General features: G+C 38.8%; 1 protein-coding gene across 4 annotated transcripts in view; it reads left to right on the top strand.

Annotated features, from left to right (window-relative positions):
- The window catches only part of LOC124304540 (telomerase-binding protein EST1A-like), a 255,119-nt gene that overhangs the window by 174,607 nt on the left and 62,396 nt on the right, over positions 1-18,116 (top strand). For all 4 annotated transcript variants that reach the window (XM_046762915.1, XM_046762916.1, XM_046762914.1 and 1 more), the window contains 3 exons: positions 1,508-1,611; positions 1,783-1,956; positions 2,205-2,411. In XM_046762915.1, coding sequence (XP_046618871.1) covers positions 1,508-1,611; positions 1,783-1,956; positions 2,205-2,411 — 485 coding nt within the window. The remainder of the gene's footprint in view (positions 1-1,507; positions 1,612-1,782; positions 1,957-2,204; positions 2,412-18,116) is intronic.

The following is an 18,116-nucleotide window of genomic DNA, read 5'->3' as shown; positions in this document are numbered from 1 at the left end:
CCGAATTCCCACCGTCTGATTATTTCTGCACTGTCCTGCGGCGCTTCACACAGGCATAAAGAAGTTCATTATGCAGAAGTTGCGACACGTATACAATACACTAAATTTCATGTCCCAGGCTCTTCGCATCAGAGAATAACTGTAGCCGCCTCGTTCCTATACTGTTACAATCACGGTGTTGATAAAAAAACTATCACGTATCGCCGAGAGGTTCGGACGCTGAACCCATGTGCTCAACAAGAATGTCGACAATCAAGGAAACTGGGGGCATTACCATACGATTGCCATTTGCGTTTTGAAATTGGCGATTCCCAATTTATTGACTATCGCGAAAGACCGTCGACGTCGTCATCCACGAACCAGTAGTATGAACTCAAGACCTTGAACTCTGCGACAAAAGTACCCTTACCTCGGATCAAACACGTGCGTCATTCCTTCCACACGTCACAGGACTCTTTTTCCACCTAACTTCCATCGATTTCGGCTCAAATGTAGCCTGTGCCCTAAGTTTCAGGTACTATGCTAAACTACTTAATGGCTTGCTTCGCTCTTGGAACTTTTTCTTATCCGGATACGTGGTCATAACATCAAAGAATTGGGTGCAACTGGTAACAAACATGCAGGGTAGTGACGCCGTTTGTGGTCACTGCGCCATATTTGTCCTATCATTATGTAAAGTCTTTCAATCATTTTTGAAAAGTAATTCACAGAAACATATCGTACAGTATTAAACGGCACTTTTTACCCATATATTGTTTGAAAATCAAAGTTTACAGTTGTAAAAGCCGGCCAAACAGTTTTGTACATTTTTGACCAGGCTTTTATTCGCATCTACGAAATGAATACAGCTACAAATGGATCAATCGTTCACCACATACAATACTATGGTGGACAAAAGTGATACATCTACCTTAACGTGAGGAGAAAAATACTTCCTTGCAAGAATTCAAGAATCTAACCATATTTCACCATTCAAGTTGAAAAAGAGAACTAGAATGTAGTGAATACCTTTTAAAACTCAAGTATCAAGTCGTCTAAATATTCATAGTAGGGGCTTGCAGATGTTTCGGTATCTGTATGAAAATCGGGAAAGAAGGTCCTCGAAGACATGTCATGGTTGTGGGAATTGTTATACTTTACGCGAAGCGGCTTGTTGGAACTCTGTCATGAAACATCCTGTGATGGCTCAGTATATTCTTGTTTTGTATCGAGCGATAGAGCATTCAAGCTCCCAATACATACTTATATTGTATCATCATTTCTTAAGCTTCGTATCTTGCCACAGTCGTTCCAAACGTCTGATATTATTTGTTTTGACAATGTTTGGGATGGCCGTGGCGGAATATGATGCAGCCAAACCTGAAATGAGAGCTGTAACTCCAGTTGCTCAAATAACGCGCACGCATCGTTCCGCTTGTACAGAAATTCGTAGTATTATATAAGTATCTATAAGTGTGTGTATGAATTCTGAATCTCTCCATCATCTTTGCCGGATTTTGTGTTCCAGGACTGGAGCTTGTCAGGCTACCAGAAGACTACACGCTCTCAGGATTCACTCCTCTCATGTCGAATCCTCAGGAGCCGGTTTTCGTCAAGAAAGAGGAAGATATGGTGAGTTATTGAGCCGTGCTGCAGTAGTAAACTTAGCTACTAGAATTTTTATTTGTAAATTTTTATACTGTCTCTCTTTGCGAATATTGGCGAAATCACGGGTATACAGTTATGTCATCATAAAAATTCATCACGTAACCTATATAATGTATGTTTTTTTTTCAATCGCAGGAAGTGGCCCAAGTTTGTTTGAGGATACACAAAATACTCTTCTTCGGACAAGTGTTCCTCTGCGGTCTTGAGACTCCGGTTCTTAAGCTACAAAAATGTGAAACTGGCGACAGCGAGTACGTTTCTGTTGTGGAAACCTCAACAGCAAGTTCCCCTAGCTCACCACCTGAACAAGTGAGTGCAAACGAGACTTTGAGCTCTCCGATTTCAAATTCAAGCACCCACAAAGAGAGTCTTTCACTTTCGCATCACGTCTAAAAGAAGCAGCAATTTATTAATACGTCATAAACATTTCTGAAGTTCATTATCTGCAATTTTACAACTTTTTCCCTGATTTTTAAGCGCGTCCCTATGTTCTCTCATCAGTTCCATACCCAATTTCCTAATTTTTCGTTGGTTGCTTCCAATTCTGTCGCGTATAGAGTGACTCAGAAATCCTCGTCGAAAGCTACAGCGAAGGTGAGGAGGATTTGCCGGTGATGAGACGGCTATCCTCGAATTCCGGTGCATCGACCGACAATTCGTTGTGGACGACGGCACCGACGGGGGAGATCAGGTCACTCATAGAACGCAAAGAAGAACTCGAAAGGCGCCAGAGGAAGCAGGAACGTCATCGGCAGCGAGTCCAGGTCAGTGAGGGTTGAAGGTACATTTTGTTGTACCCACATAAATTTGCGTGTCTACTTGCACAAATGTACTTTTCTTTACTGTTGGAGGTGCAAAAAAAGCTGCTGAAAATCTTAGAAATACTCATCGATGTTTAATGAGATAGATTTCAGAAGATTCAGTGACGAGTTGTGGATTTATTGAATATGATTCTTTCGTCGTTGCAAACTGTTCCACAATTTTTCAGCAGCAGGTTTTTGAACGGTGAATCAATCTCGCTTGGGTATAAAATATCAAAAATTCATGTGTGTCGTCAACAATGACAGTTTTAAGAAACTGAAGAGCCGAATGCGCATGCATCAAATCGTGTGATTCCATTGGTAGATTTAACTAATTCGCGTCAAATGTCCCGTCTGTCTGTCAGGTTGCTTAGTTGCTGCCGAACGTTAGATATAAAAATTCGCTGTTGTTTTGATCTTACGTTACACTAAGAATTTGAGATGAAAAAAATGTGACCGGACTACGCTTCAGTCCGCGTAGCTTCAAAACGCCGTCGCGTATTGACAGTTTCCGCCGGAACCAAACCAGATAGATTTGGCCAGCCTGTCCAAGCATGCGAAAAACTTTACGCGTGCACAATTCGGTGTTCAATTTTCTGAGATTATCATGAGATGTGTATCAGCTGAAGAAGATGCAGCGTGCAGAATTCTAAAAGCTGAATTACCTCGAGATTGAAGTTAGTAACGTTGTCGTAACGAAAAATCGGGAAAAAATCAGTAGTTTTTTATTTTTCCAATGACTTTGAAAGAACGAAGATTTTAAAATTCGAGAAAATCTTGTTTTATTACGGCTTACCGAATTTCAAGCAATTAAAAAATCACAAAGTAACGGTTTTTCCTCAGCATTAATCGTTGCGATAACGTTACTATAACTTCAACATGGTGAATTATCTCGGATTAAAAAATTTCTATCATCAGGCACGGCTTATTAAAAATAATTAGCTTCGTATTTACGCGTCGTGTGACAAACCACTGCCTTTTTTCGCCATTTGGCAATTGTGCATTAATACGCATCACGTAGTTACGTATAGATTGACCGGAAAAGCGGTAACCGGGTGAGTTAGAGTCGAGTCGAGACCGCAGGAGCAGGCAGAAGGAAGATTGATAATCAAGTTTGGCTGAAGGCTTGCTGGCCAAAAAAAACATGCAGCAGGATGTTTGGAATTTTTTTCTCCGTTCTTCTTACTGTTCCTTTTTCTCCCTCGTTTTTTGTACTCTCGTGTTTTCGTGTGAATCTCATTTCTCGTTATTATTTATCGCTCTTTAATGAAGTTTCCCTTCTATCTGTGATGCTTGCGGAGAACGAGAACGAGAACATTTCCTCCGTATTAAACAGCTGTGTGATGCCGTTTTTCCCGCAGGTATTATAACTACTTATATGTGAGACGGGATGTGGGAATGAGATGTAACGGCTCGCGAATTAATTCTTACTTCATACCACCAGGCGTCGTTTACATCTTATAAATAGCTATGCCGACGATACATTGGTGCTGGTCGTTACTCTTTTTGGCTTTTGGCTGTATTTTTAAGTCCCACCGTCTCCATCCCCAGGAAATCGCGGCACACATTCTCCTCACTTTTGTAAGCTCTCCTGTAGCAGAAGAAACTAAGGCTGCCTGATTAATCGATAATTGAGAACGCGGGTTCGTCAATTAATCGAAAAAATGATTAATTGGAAACGATGGTTGATCGATCAAACGATTGAGCACACAGTCCAAGAATAAGCACAATTAAACCAACAGAATTGTAACTAAACCGAGATTCTTGTGTCGATCGAGTATTTACATTAAAACACAATTGCCGCTCATTTTACCTTTTTTGATCAGTTCTTTTGATCTTGAACGCTTTAGGTTAGTCGGTATTGCTATAGAAGTTCTGAGAATTTTTAGTATTCGCTCTTGATTTTTGCTTACCCTTGTGTTTTTAGGAATTTTCATTCTGATTCATCCAATTTTTATTTCTGATTTTTTATTAAGATTTTTTCAAAAAGATAATGTTGAAACAAAATGCATTATTTTATAATCGTTGATCACCCAAGTGGCAGTGACTTGTCAGTAAAATAAGTTGATTCACCCCAAGTTCTTAAACCATATTCCACGTCTACAGTTTTTCGAATTTAAATCACTGTTTACAGAAAAAATATTTATTTTCAACTTCACCAACTCAATGTCTAAAATTTTCTGGTTGAATATTGTAGTGGGTATGTATTATGCGGAGTTTTTCACACGACATGAAATTTTCTCTGAAATTACTTCAATTTTCACTAATAGTTGTGCAGAACTCCCACTCTCGTCATACGTTTCGTAAAACACACTCTGCGCGTGTGTTCGTATCAGGTGAAATTCGGGCAGTTTCATTTGCACATCGTTATCAGAACTTCGCAAAATATTGGGATGGCGAAATCACGTACTGAAAAAGCCTCACCCGCAACGGAAGAAGAAAAGAAATTTAAAAAATCAACGTGAGAGAAAGGATATCGAGTTCCATTTTTTACCTTTTGCATTCGCAAATACCCGCTTTGATTTTACTAGTGGTCTCAAATGCGAGGATCTCGCATAATAAAGTTGTAGTTTCTTTGGTTCTCCGTTTTTTACACACCGCAAAAGCTCTTTTCGCTCTCGATACTTAGAACTTATCAGTTCGCTATCGCAGACGTCATGTTCGACGTCCGGAGCCTTTTTCGGTTCTTCGATAAATTTGCAAACGTATGTCGTTCCGCTCTAGCAGCAGGGATTCGGGAATCGGGGTCTTGATCCCATTAATATGCGTAGTAGTTCGACACTGCAGCAGCTTTTTAATCGGATCTTCAAATTTATTTAGTCGATAAAGGTATTTTACTTTTCTCACCGTTCGTTTGTTAACCCCTTGAGAAAAAAAGAAAAAAACAAATTATAGCATGAGGATTGCCGATATCCAGTGCTTGTTTCACACTGGTTTTTTTTTTCCTTGCTGTTTTTACGTTGCTTTCGCTGCTGCCAACCGGCGATTATTTTGTTTGAATACACGGTTAATTAGCGTATGTAACAGGTATCATTTATACACACGTTCCGGAATGCATGAGAACCAGTATCGGCGTAAGTGTACATTCCTGTTTTAATGTGGAACGTTTTCAACATTTATGTATGTTTTACGCTTGTTGTGGCTACTGCAGTCTGTTCGGTCCGATGGCACAATCCCTTAAAAAACCTGTTTTATCGGGGGAATTATGTCACTATGTAAAACAACTGACCTTTATGTTCTGGTTTACTTTTATAACGCTCTTCGTTGCCGACAAGTGATTAAACTTTGATCATTATTATCAATGAAACATAGGGATGTAGTTAAATTCGACACAATTCTCGTCAATTTGTTACTAATTCATGCATCATTCCGAGCACCATCTTGTTTGCTGTTTTTGTTTCAATCGCAGATTATCTCTTTCCTTGGAATTCCGCACAAACAAAAATTGAGCAACCGAATCTTGAAGGAAATGTGTTGACAAATCTATAATTAAAACCGAACAAATAATCGCCGGTACAAAATCATGAATTCTCTACCTACCAATGCCTATCAAATTACAATATCATCGTTTTCCAAAGAGTAGGGAAACGATTTGATTAACATTTTTCGACGCAACGTATACCCGGAAGCGTTTGTATCTCATACCAGTTTTACAAGATAGTTTTCGGTCTTCGTACTCTCGTGGTAAACACGTCGATTATCTTCTGCGATAATCATAAGTTATTTCTTCCGCTTCTGCGATTTGCTCGCGGCTGTTTACGCTGCTAATTTACCCAGAGAAAAAAAGTATGCTTTGCGTAGAAGAGTGAATCGGTTCGTTACAGTAAGTAGAAAAAATCCCCCGCTGCTAATTCGGATTGCAGGATAAACGACGGAGTTACCGAGATTGGTACATAGAAAGAAGATATGGAGGCAAAAAGTTGGAATATCGGGAGCACGATACACACTGTAAAATATGTTTGCCACTGAGTTATAACGGCGTATATAACCGTTGAAACTAGATCATACGTTTGAGGTTGTCAAAGAGAATAAAAATTGAGAGAATGAACGAATATAAGTCTACGAGGTGTATAAATGCGGAACGCTGGCGCGACGAATTATATGTTTATAAATAGCCTACAGGGAATTCTGTAGAAAATACCATCCTTGTACCGAGAGTTCTTCTTGAAAGGACTTGCTGGACAATCGCGACTCGTCTAGTTTACAAGCGTAGCCAACTTCGTAGAAATGTTACCAGCATGGCAGGCAGAATGACCGATGCGTAGTGGATCGCGACGGCGCCGTGACCCGGCGATTCTTGATAGGTGTGAGGTTATGGTTGACTGCCGCTTGTCAACCAGACGATTCTAGGGAATTTCATCTTGTCAGCGAAGGCTTGCTTCAGGCCGCGCGCACGGATGTCAGCCAATCAAAATCAAGCATGTTGAACTGCGCGCGCTACTAGCAGGGCCTTTCAAGAAGAACTCACGGTATACAAAATATACGCCTGATGGAGTGGACCGGACGGTCCGCCTGCTATTTTATATACGTGCTGTAAGATACAGTTACACAGATCGATGGTGTATTATGTGCGTAATTCGTAATATTGCTGGTATCGAAACAGTTTGTCAAACTTTATTATTTGATACATGGTTGACTTCGGGGTGTCCTGTACCAACTAAAAATAGTTTTTCCTCGCATCCTATGGTAAACGGTTATGCATAAAAACGAGTAATTAAAATGGATAAAAAATTTCAAGCAAGGGAAATAAAATGCTCTTAACATCTTAGGTTGATTTAACGATATTTAATGATTGTACGGGGTATTCAATTTTTTGAAAAATAAATCGAATAAATTGAATAAGCTTTAAGGATTGGGAAAAACAGAAATTATTTTTCAAACTGATCATGAAACTCAACGGAATTAATGTAAATTTCGACATTCTAAAACTCCATTTCGTTCATTCCTTATAATATTCCACGTTGATTCTCGGCTGCCGTGAATTATTTGGGCAGTCTTTCAACAACTATCGAATTAGCTGCAAAGTACGTGAGCGGAACAGGCGTAAATTTCAAGTGGTATTAAATGATTGAATTAGGCGTATCATCACGTCTGTTGAAAATTGTGTTCAAGAAATTCGATAGAATTTTGTGCAAAGTACATTGAGGAAATTTTAAATATCATCGCGACCGAATTTATGTACTGCAACAGCCTACACGGTAATAATATTATTTTTTTAATGCACTTGGAATGAGGCTACTAATTCTCTTGACCCTCATCCTCTTTAATTCCGCAATACTTCTAGGGTTGAGTGATTCATCTCAAAGAGTGGGGGAGAAAAAGTTTTCATTGAGCCCAATTCCAATACAATCGATGCATGGACAGTTAATTGTTAGTATTACACAGTTGGTTCAATCAAGAAATTTTTCCGTCCCGTTCATCTTCGTCAGTCTAGTTTTCGCTTCAAAGTTGTATGAGTGAATAGATATTCAAAAGAGGTGGTCAAAATTATATGGCGCCAAATTATATGTCTCAATCGAAGCGATATCAATGAAAATCGTCCGAAGCTTGAATCGACGGGTATTTCACATATTATACAGAGTGAATTACTAACGATAGAATGCTCCGACGTCTGCTATAGTTAAATGCGCATGCGCTAAAATTCGAGGACATTTGTTTTCCAGGGCGATCATGAACCATCATGAACGTAACCTCAAAATTTTTGACAATTCTCGCTGACGGTTATACTCAAGACCGACAGTTGTCAAACTTTTTAAGTTTATATATAATATATATATCACGACGAACTGTCTTCTAAATTTGTAACCGTTGGCTGCCCTGGCAAAGATCTGCTCTTGAATTGTAGCGCATGCGCATTAAGGAGGTTCCCTGGTTGATTGCGTCGTTGACGTATATACCTGCAAATATCAAAGTCCACGTATCTCAAATGCAAAAATGGCTTAACAACACTATCGTATATGCAATTCGGAACAAAAACATTCCAACGCATTTTCATTTAAGGCAGAAATAAAGAAATGGCATGGTTTCTATGAAATCGCCATCGTAAATTCGGAAAATTTGTTCCATTTATTTGGTTTTCACCCAAATGAAAATGTGCTGGGGTTTTTTTTGTTCAGGGTTATGTATAGAATGGGGTTGTCAAGCCCTTTTTTACGTTTAAAATACGTGGACATCAATATCTGGAGATATATACAACATCGAAATTGACCAAGGCACTCCTTTAAGCTATAACAAACGACGGACTATGTTGTCGTTAGCAATTCACTCTGTATATGTTTTGGTGTTAGGAATTCTACAATAAGATCTGACAGATACAGGTAACACCCAAAAACGGACATAATACTGAATTACTTTACACTACTGACAAGTACTGAATGTCGGGTGAGCGTACTGCTCTCTCATCTCTCTGTACGAGTTGCGCTCCGTGATCCAATAAAATTTCTAAAATAGACTTGGGGAGAAATATGATTTAGTGATGAAAATTTCGATGCCCAAACAAATTATATCACCCTCGTACCGCCGTCATTTTTTATCATCTGTGTGTTAGAATCTTTGAGGATTTTGTAAAATTTCCTGTCCAACGTAATGCGATAATCAGAAAACAAAACTGATTCCATATTTCATCTTTTGACTAGTTCCTTCCAATCGAAACATTTTAGTAAATACAATGTATAGTGTATTACATAAAACATGTTTTCTCATCAAGTCACTCGATTTGATGTCGTAGAAAATTTCAAACTAATTACGAAGAGTTTTTTTCTTTTTTTCAATTTTAATAGCCTCCTTAAGTGATCTTTTGGCATCTACCGGGCTAATTTGATTTGTACTTTTGGTAGTTATTGGCGTATACGAGACTATAACACTCATTCGCTTAGTAGGAATGCAGAAGCTGGTTGTAGCACTCTGAAGACTAGAATAAATCAGGCTTTCAGTGATCTTTATCGCCAAAAAGACCAGAATACCTTAGCATGATCTTGGAAGTCCTTGAGGTCCTGGAATCTTCCTGGTCCTTAAAAAGCCGTGGCAATATTCTTGAAATTTTCTTGTGTCCTCGAAACATTCTATATTTAAGGCTTGCTGCGAATGATATATTTATTTGTGTTCACTGAGTAACTGTATTTAAAAAGTAGATTGCTACCTCGAATCGCGTTTTTCGTTTTTTCCTACTAACAGGTGTAGTAGAAATAACATATATCACGTACATCGCGCAGATTATGTACAGTGTCCTCTGCCCTCTGCATTCATGTATTTTTATTTTTCCTGAATGTCCTTGAATAACCTAAAAATCTTATGGAAATATCCTTGAATTTATTATGGATCTTTTACTGGACATCGTACTTTGACTCTCAGTTGTCCGAAACCACAATACGCCATCCCCTAGTAACGACGCGCAAGGTGAGTATCGCAGCCTAAAGGCTGGAGTAAGTTAGGTTCCCGGTTGTCAGTGGCATATCCGAAACCGCAACAGATTATCCCCTAGTAACAACGTAGCAGGTGGCTGTCACAGCCCAAAGGCCAGAATTAGTTGGGCCTCCGTTTGTCAGAGGCATAATTGAAACCACAACACACCATCTCTCAGTAACAACATAGAATGTGAATGTCGCAGCCCAAGGGCTACAATAAGTCCGGCTTTCAATGGTCTATAAAATTGGAACCACAGGCTTATGGTGAACAGTTTCATATCTACAATGACAATAACCAATTTCGTTTTTCTGAAAAAGAACAACTTTAGCGGCTACGCATATACATTATGAATATCGTAAAACCTACCAAGTACGTATTTTTAGTTGAACAGCGTATGATGTTACGACATCACTATTATATTAGACGTACAAAAATGGATGAAACCCATGGCAGAAACATCATAAATGTCAAAAAATTCGCCGTATACATTTTTTCAGACTTACATAAGCAAAAATATGAGCACAGAAATTAATCGCTAATTTTTCTTGTGAAACGATTGCATGAGGCCAAGACTATATATTTACCTTGCAAATATAGATCGTGAATTTGGATCTCATTATTTCGTCTAGTGATATCCAAAAATGTTTCTACAGCGACTTACTTGGCGGGCATATTCTTCATTCCAATTCAGCGCTGTATTTGTTTTGTGTTAAAATTTGATTAATTCTTGTAGCGAAATTTTCGTAGGGACAGAATGGGGCATTTTTTCCACAGAGATTCATGTATATCAATCGAAAATTTCAAACTAACTCATTTGTGCTTTAACTCTTAAAAATAAAATTGTAGAAACTATGTACAGATATAGGTAAAAATTATATCTATACCAAAATAGTCATGACCATGTTTCTGAGAGGTGGATCAGGCCCGAAGTTAACAATAAGTGTCAGTCCAAACGGCGTATTTTATACTTTCTAGATAGTGAGAATAGTCACTCTAAATATAAGTAACAAACTCATCACAGCACATGGTTTGACATTAATATGTTTCTATACTTCATGTTCGAGAAACCTATAAAGTGTTGTAGAATGATTGAACGTTAATGACATTCGAAATAATTGGAATCACAACAGTATTATGTAGGAACCAAAGATTATATCTTTTCATAGAAGAGTATCAGATCGATTTGGTAATATTTTATTTTTTTTTGAATGGTCTCAGTTCAGATCGCATCCAGAATACCTACCTATGAACGATTCTTGGTCTTCTATTTACTAATTAGTGTACCTCGAGGTCGGTTATCATTCAGTATGAGTATAATGGACTATTTTTTTATGAGTCGAAGTAAGAAATGGAAGTTGGTTATGAGAAAGACCGCACCTGTCAAGTATGTCGTTGTGGTATAATTTTTCGAAATGACTACACGAAACAGTGAGATCTGATTTCACGCTCCATATTTCGCCCCCCGGCGACCAGAATGACACAACTCAAAAATAGTCATTTTCCAGCGGAAGCAAATAACTGTGACTGAAAGCATTGCATGCTTATGGAAGCAGCCTATTGTTCTGTGCTCTGTAGCGGCCAATTTTGTAACTACAGAAATTTCACTTTTCAAGCTTATAAATTGAAATTTTGCAAATCCAACTCTCAACTCAAAATGCCAAGTGTGTCACTCTCGTTGCCGGGGTGCAATTTGTCAGGCGGATGTATAATGCTGGGATCTATTTTTTTTTATTTCACAACAGAGACTGCCGATTAGTTTCAGCGCTCAATTTTCTGCTCACATAAATCCAAAAATACGCAGCCTGTCGATTTTTTGACATGTATAATATTCTTACCATGTATCATATAAACCAACAAATCTTTAACGGGGCGTAACTTTGCCGGAACTCAATATGCTTCATTCGTCAACGATCTTTTGCATGCATCTTCTTTGAGCTGCAACTTATAAATTACCCATTTTCACACAAGACAGATAAATTCCAAAATGATTCCAACGATTTTGTTTCTCGCTTCGTCAAAACTGTTACAGAATTTTAATGCAGTTGCGATAACCGCACATACATATAAACACGGGGTCTCCACCTCATTAGCGTAAGATATCAGCTCGGAACGTTCTTCATCGTGCAAATGTGGTTTCTCAAAGTGGTAGAAAGTGATTCGCTCAAATGCGTTTGAAGCGTATTCATATGTGGATGCGGTGCATGCAGCTTCGTCGTCAGTCGGGTTGCAGGCACTCTCATATATATTTATCTCTCAAAGAAACAACCGTTTAAGAATCGATTACTCACTTCCAACACTCGACAAAGACCAATATTTTTTCCGACTCTTGAGCGTCGGGGCAATTTTCGAGGCATAACTGCACATCTCATTATGCGCGAGAAAAAAACCGTTTTTAGTTACATCTAACGATGACAATCGTAAATGCAATTTACGTAAATCCACCCTTTTGTGAAAAGAGGACTTTAGTTATGAGCTTTTCTAGTACAATTATACCAGACATTGCCTAGTTAATACGGCTGAAAAACTGAGGTTTCAGATTCGATCCCATTTTGCAATAAAAATTTCACTCGTAAGCTCAACTTCAGAATATTTTCAATGTATATGTATAGATGGGAAAAACTTGTTAAAAGATATTCTTACCAACGTACATACTATGCAACCGAGCCCAATGGCAAAAAATGAAAACAGGAAGTTTCGTTACGTTCAAAAAAGTTCAACCGCCTATTTCCCAGCATTAATTACAGCGTCGAGCTGCAAATAATAAAGTTGAAACGCCGGTTCCAGTAAATGCAGCAATAGCCTATCAAAAGGGGCGGATATAATAACTTCAGGTCTCCCGATGTGCTTATGAGTTCTCTGTCATAGAAAATAAAATTAAAAAACAAAGTCAATAGTTACGGCTGCTTAGCACGCCATTCCTTCACAGCTCAACCTGCAGGCGTCTATTTAAAGCTTTATTATGTCAATCAAACTCACTTCACGCAAACGAATCCTCAAACACGTTGAAAATAAAGGGAAAGAGAACTATGATCCGATCATCCGAGCTGTTTCATCATGCAAGATTTTTTTCTCGATCTCGACGATTATATGACTTCGTTACATCCTATTACTCATAAATCATCGAATCCTAAAGGAACAGTCCTATACATGGCATCGTATTGGAGATATATTTGTTTATATCACATGCTTTCCTCGCTTTTTGGTGCGCTTAGACAGGGACTAAAGTAGTACTTTTAAATTCTACGACTGAAAAGTATACTTTTGAACCTTCGGACTCCCATGGCTTAAAAGTGAAAGTTATTTTTTTGTCTTCTTCTTCTTCTTGCCTCGTTAGAGAGTCCGTCGCCCCCCCCAATCCCCCGTAAATGACTCTGCCTTTTGACCTCCGACCGGGTCCCCTGCGCCTTAGTAACAAGCACATTTCGTCATTAACACCGTTTCCGCATACATAATAGTTTCATAATGCGAAGCTCGGAAAACATGGTGTGTTATATAAAGCACGATGTACACGTCAAGGTTAGGCCTTTTAAAGCCTCTCCCGATTTTCAGTACTCGTCTTCGCCTTGCGCGGTTAGCCTTGAAAGTACCACCATACCCCCTTGGTACACAACGTACTATTTTTATCAAAATCGACTGAAGCACCCTGTTAAGTTGAAATTTATAAGCTGTTCATAAAAATGTTCGACTACTACCAGAGCCACGTTCAGAGTCCCCCGTTAATGTCTTGCTCCTCACACTCCTCTTGGCCCTTATGCTTACATTCATGATTTGTTGATGTCTCGCCCGCTGGCTCCTACAAAGCACTCACATCTTCCAATAGAAGGCATCCCGGTATATTCTTGGCGTGAACCCCCCCCCCCAACAAACCAACGCTCCCGAACTCTTTTGCAAAATCTTCGTCAATGAATCAGAACAAATCAAGAAAAAAAACACACTGAATCGCCAATAAAGCTCTCCGGGCGAGGTAACTTTTACACTGATTGTGAATTTATTTTCTGCAGTGCATTTCTAGCCCGAAAACTTCCAATCTTACACAATCTACGTAAGATAACGCAGGTCTCAATCGGACTTTTTAGTAGTTTCTTTAAGCTAATAACAACGAGTACAGCTTTCTGGGAATTGGAAACTGCGTACCCCCTCCGTTTAATGTAAGCTCTGATATGAATTTGGTGTGGAACATGGAGAGGCTCTATAATCTGCCCTTGTATTTTGTTGAATATCATTTGAAATGAAGATAAACTATTCTTCACGTGTCTTGGGCAAAAATACCAAAGCGGCATTTCTCTAAGTAAACTTAAGTCTCGTATACCTGTAAGAACCTATTACGTGTCAAGTGTGCAATAGTCCCGCGTTACGGAAATACAAATATATTGAATTGCCCAGAAGAGCAGATAGAAAATGATATGTGGTGAAAAATGTACTTCATAAGCTATGGAGATGCGGTACGTTATCCCTAATAAAATAGGTACATGGATTATAATAATACGGTATAAATCATGTAACTAATGTTATACACGAGTTAGGTTTAAACTATTAACGGCGATGCAGTCAGGTTGGGGACTCCGATTAAGAAATTCATTGAACTTATTTATAAATTTCATGTTTAATAAATGGTCGTTGTGAACTGATATTTCCCCACCGTTAAAAGGTTAATAGACAGGTATTAATATTATTATAAGGTTTATTAATAACCGATTGACATAAACTGTCAAGACTTAGTCCGGCCTTTTTCGCCACACTCTTTTTCTGTCCACCTCTAGGTGTGGCAAATTGCTGACTCGCGGCAAAGAAAATTCAGAAAGGTATACCGAGAGGATTCCTTGAAATTTCACGATGCAAACGACATTGTGCCTGCGGATAGGCAACCAAAATTGCAGCTGAAATGTTAAGTTTTTGTTAGGACGGTAACCATGCCGTGCACGGTGGCTGTCGTTTCTGAAATCAACTCTTCATTTGAGAGCGCCATTGTTAACAAGTCAGTTTCGTCATGTGTACCGTAGAATCACGTATTTTTGGAAAAGAGTTCGAAATTGTGTTGGCAATGCAGAATTGAATCTATTAAATTTGAACACGAATATTTTACGACAAGTTAGAACGCAAATGCTTCGATAAACTGGTTCGAATTGTTTGAGAACGCAATTTTTTGTGGATCCGGAATTATTTTTCCAGGTAAACATTAAAAACAAAAATTTACCGAAGCGACTCGCCGCTGGAATTCGCAGTTATGGATATGCCGCACTTAATCCCTGACCCATGTCGAAATGCACCCAGCTTCGTTGGAATTGATGAATGTTTGATTTTCCCCCAATTACTCGCAAGTCGATTGCAAGTCTGGTGTACTGACAATTAAAGTAGGTCAGTGGCGCTTATTGATTATTGTAATGTATTCGATTGCGATCAGGCGACTTGAAAGGAAAAGGCGAAGGAGGTGGTAGTGTTCTAAGTTGATGTAGGCTTTGATCGACGGCCTTAACGTCCAGGAAACTACGTTACAGACGATAAGTGTACAGATACTGCTGCCATGCTGTTACGTGAAAATCAATATTTGAACTGAATATTTGGATATTTACGCTGGACTCAAATCATTCCAACCAACGAAAATAATGTAAAGTCCAGTGGAATTTATTATATTCTGAAATTCATTCTCTAAATACAATTTGACATGACACACCAGAGTAGATTAAACTTGAGTCAATATGACTAGCAAGAAGAGCGTTAACAGTACTAGTGAAATTATCCCTAAAGAAATATACTTCGTTTCTCTATCCATCAAAGCAGGACGTCAGTTAAACTGGGTACATGAACGGGAGAGCAAGGAAATCCCAGTTGTTGTAACTATTCGCACAATTCTTAACGCACACTGTACTTATGCGTCTAATGCAAACGAAACATTCGATAAGAATGATCTAAATTTCTGTTTAATGCCTTAGGTCATCTTGAGCTTTAAGGAGAATTATGAATTCAGAATTTCATCCGGACTACATTGCTTCTCCGAAATGCTCTTTCTGAACGTAAATTAACGTTTCCTGTTTGTTGAAGTTACGAAACTGTCTTTCTATGAACCACAAAAAAAAAACTTTTCGTCAGCCGTCAGTTATGATTACTACTTTGGAAGGATCATAGACAATTCTTTTTTTCAATTTCTTGAACCTGTTTCTATTAATATTAGCCTATATTTATTTTATGTATAGAAACGGGCGACACTTGGATACTGGATCCTTTGTGCTTTTCTTGGAATAGATTGCTTACCTTGTTTTCATTTGTTGAATTGATCTTGAATCCGGTATAAATATCCAAATATTGAATTCAGATATCGCTTCTAGCATAGCAGCTAGATAACAGTATGTTTGAAGTTGCTGGTATCTGATAGCATAAGTGTCTAGACGTTGGTGGGCATGGAGCGGTACGTATACCAACTTAGAACAACTTACCACCTCCTTTACCATTTAGTTTCAATTTGGATGATCGCGATAGAATTTATAATAATAATTGATACGTGCCACTTTTAACTAACCTACCTTTAGTACGTCAGGCTTGCAATCTACTCATGAGAAATTGGACAAAAGTCAAATATTCACCAATTTGGACGAAGTTGGATGCGGTTCGACATCGGTCAGCAATAAAGTGCGGCATGCCCATAACCTTGCGAAATCCAGTGGTGAGTCTCTCGGGTCAGTTAGCAATCAGGTTCACGTCAGTGACGCTGTTCACCTGCAAAAATAATGCAGCATCCACGAAGAATCGAGTTCTCCGATTATTTGACCATATCAAGGAAGCAGTTTTCGATCCATTTTACTGTAAAATATTCATGCTTCAATTTATTAGATTCAACGCTGCATTGTTATCACGGTTTGAAACACTTTTCCGGAATCACGTATTATAACAGCATACTTTACGAGATTCCGTTTTTGATAATAACGCTCTGTGACGCCATTTGAGAAAATTATCAAAAATTTGTTGACTCTAAGGACTCGAAACTGTATGAATGCGCGACAAAAATAACTTTCCATGATCATAATCGGATTCTTTGACCTCAAGAGTACTTAAAATACATGCTTTAAAAAGTCAATATTTACCGGAGACATCAAAAACACTGAATTACTTTATGACGCCATTCCGCGATTTTTGGCAGTTAAGGTATTGGTGCGCTTAACGCTGCTATGACGCCTTGGCAGTTGAGTGGTTACTTGTTGAAAGAACAATAAAGAGAAGAATGTGACACGGTCTGGATTTCAAGTTATGTGCTCCTCCATAATGCGATCGTGAATAAGCCGTTAAAAGAAACAAGGTCGTACACACACCTGCGTATAATGGACTGAAAGCTCATTTTAACCGAAACCCTAGATGCACATTTTTCTTCGCGTCTATAGGTTCCGGGGCTTACAATATTCCGTACGGAGTATAATTGATCCAGAAACAAACATCTTTTACGGCAATGGCGTCTGCTGCCTTCAATTCGCTTTTCGCAACTCCGTTTCTCCCCTTTTGGCATCCCTGCGTCTTTTTTTAGTTTATTCGCCGGTTCGCCCATTAACTAAGCGATTTCATTCTTCCGATCCCTCATGCGAAGGTTATGCGTCTCTTCTCAAGTATCTTACGAATGGGGCTGCAAACAGAGAAAGACAAAAAGTCAATTAGTAAATATTGAGCATGAGGTACTTCGCTTAATTGCAACGGAACACGTGTCGGCTTTTACGTGCGATGGATAGACGAGAGCTCGTTCGTATACGTCGTCATACTTGGATGATTCTTCTTTGCCGATTCGCGGTGGATGTGAGAGAGAGGTTCGATAATTATTCCTTATTTTACTCGCGAACGGAGATTCCCTTTGTGTGTTCAACGATTCTGCATAATCGCTGCAGCCACGCCGTGAATACGAAAGAACTATCCTCTTTGTATGTCAAATGCGTTTCTGTACATCGCGTTTATCCGCGCAGCAGCTTCCACCTATCGAATACTTATACTTGCTGTAGAAACCGATGCTCGTCGATATCGAAACCAGAATATAAACGCTTATTTATTTACACAGGCAGATCATATCTGTTCTCTTTCCATACTACGATGAATACAGTGAAGAACGGAGGATCCGATGATTTTCAATATTGATACTACATTACACGTTGCGTAAATTTGATCATACATGTTGATAATCTTCCTTTTCGGCCCTTTTACCATAATCAATCGTCTCTGAAAATGTTCCATACACAATGCCAAAAAATATCCGTAAAGTTCTTGAACCCATCCGATGTCGGTAATTTTTCTTCA

Source organism: Neodiprion virginianus, chromosome 5 (assembly GCF_021901495.1).
Source record: "Neodiprion virginianus isolate iyNeoVirg1 chromosome 5, iyNeoVirg1.1, whole genome shotgun sequence".
NCBI classification, from domain to species: Eukaryota; Metazoa; Arthropoda; class Insecta; order Hymenoptera; family Diprionidae; genus Neodiprion; species Neodiprion virginianus.
This window is presented reverse-complemented; position numbering and strand designations above follow the sequence as displayed.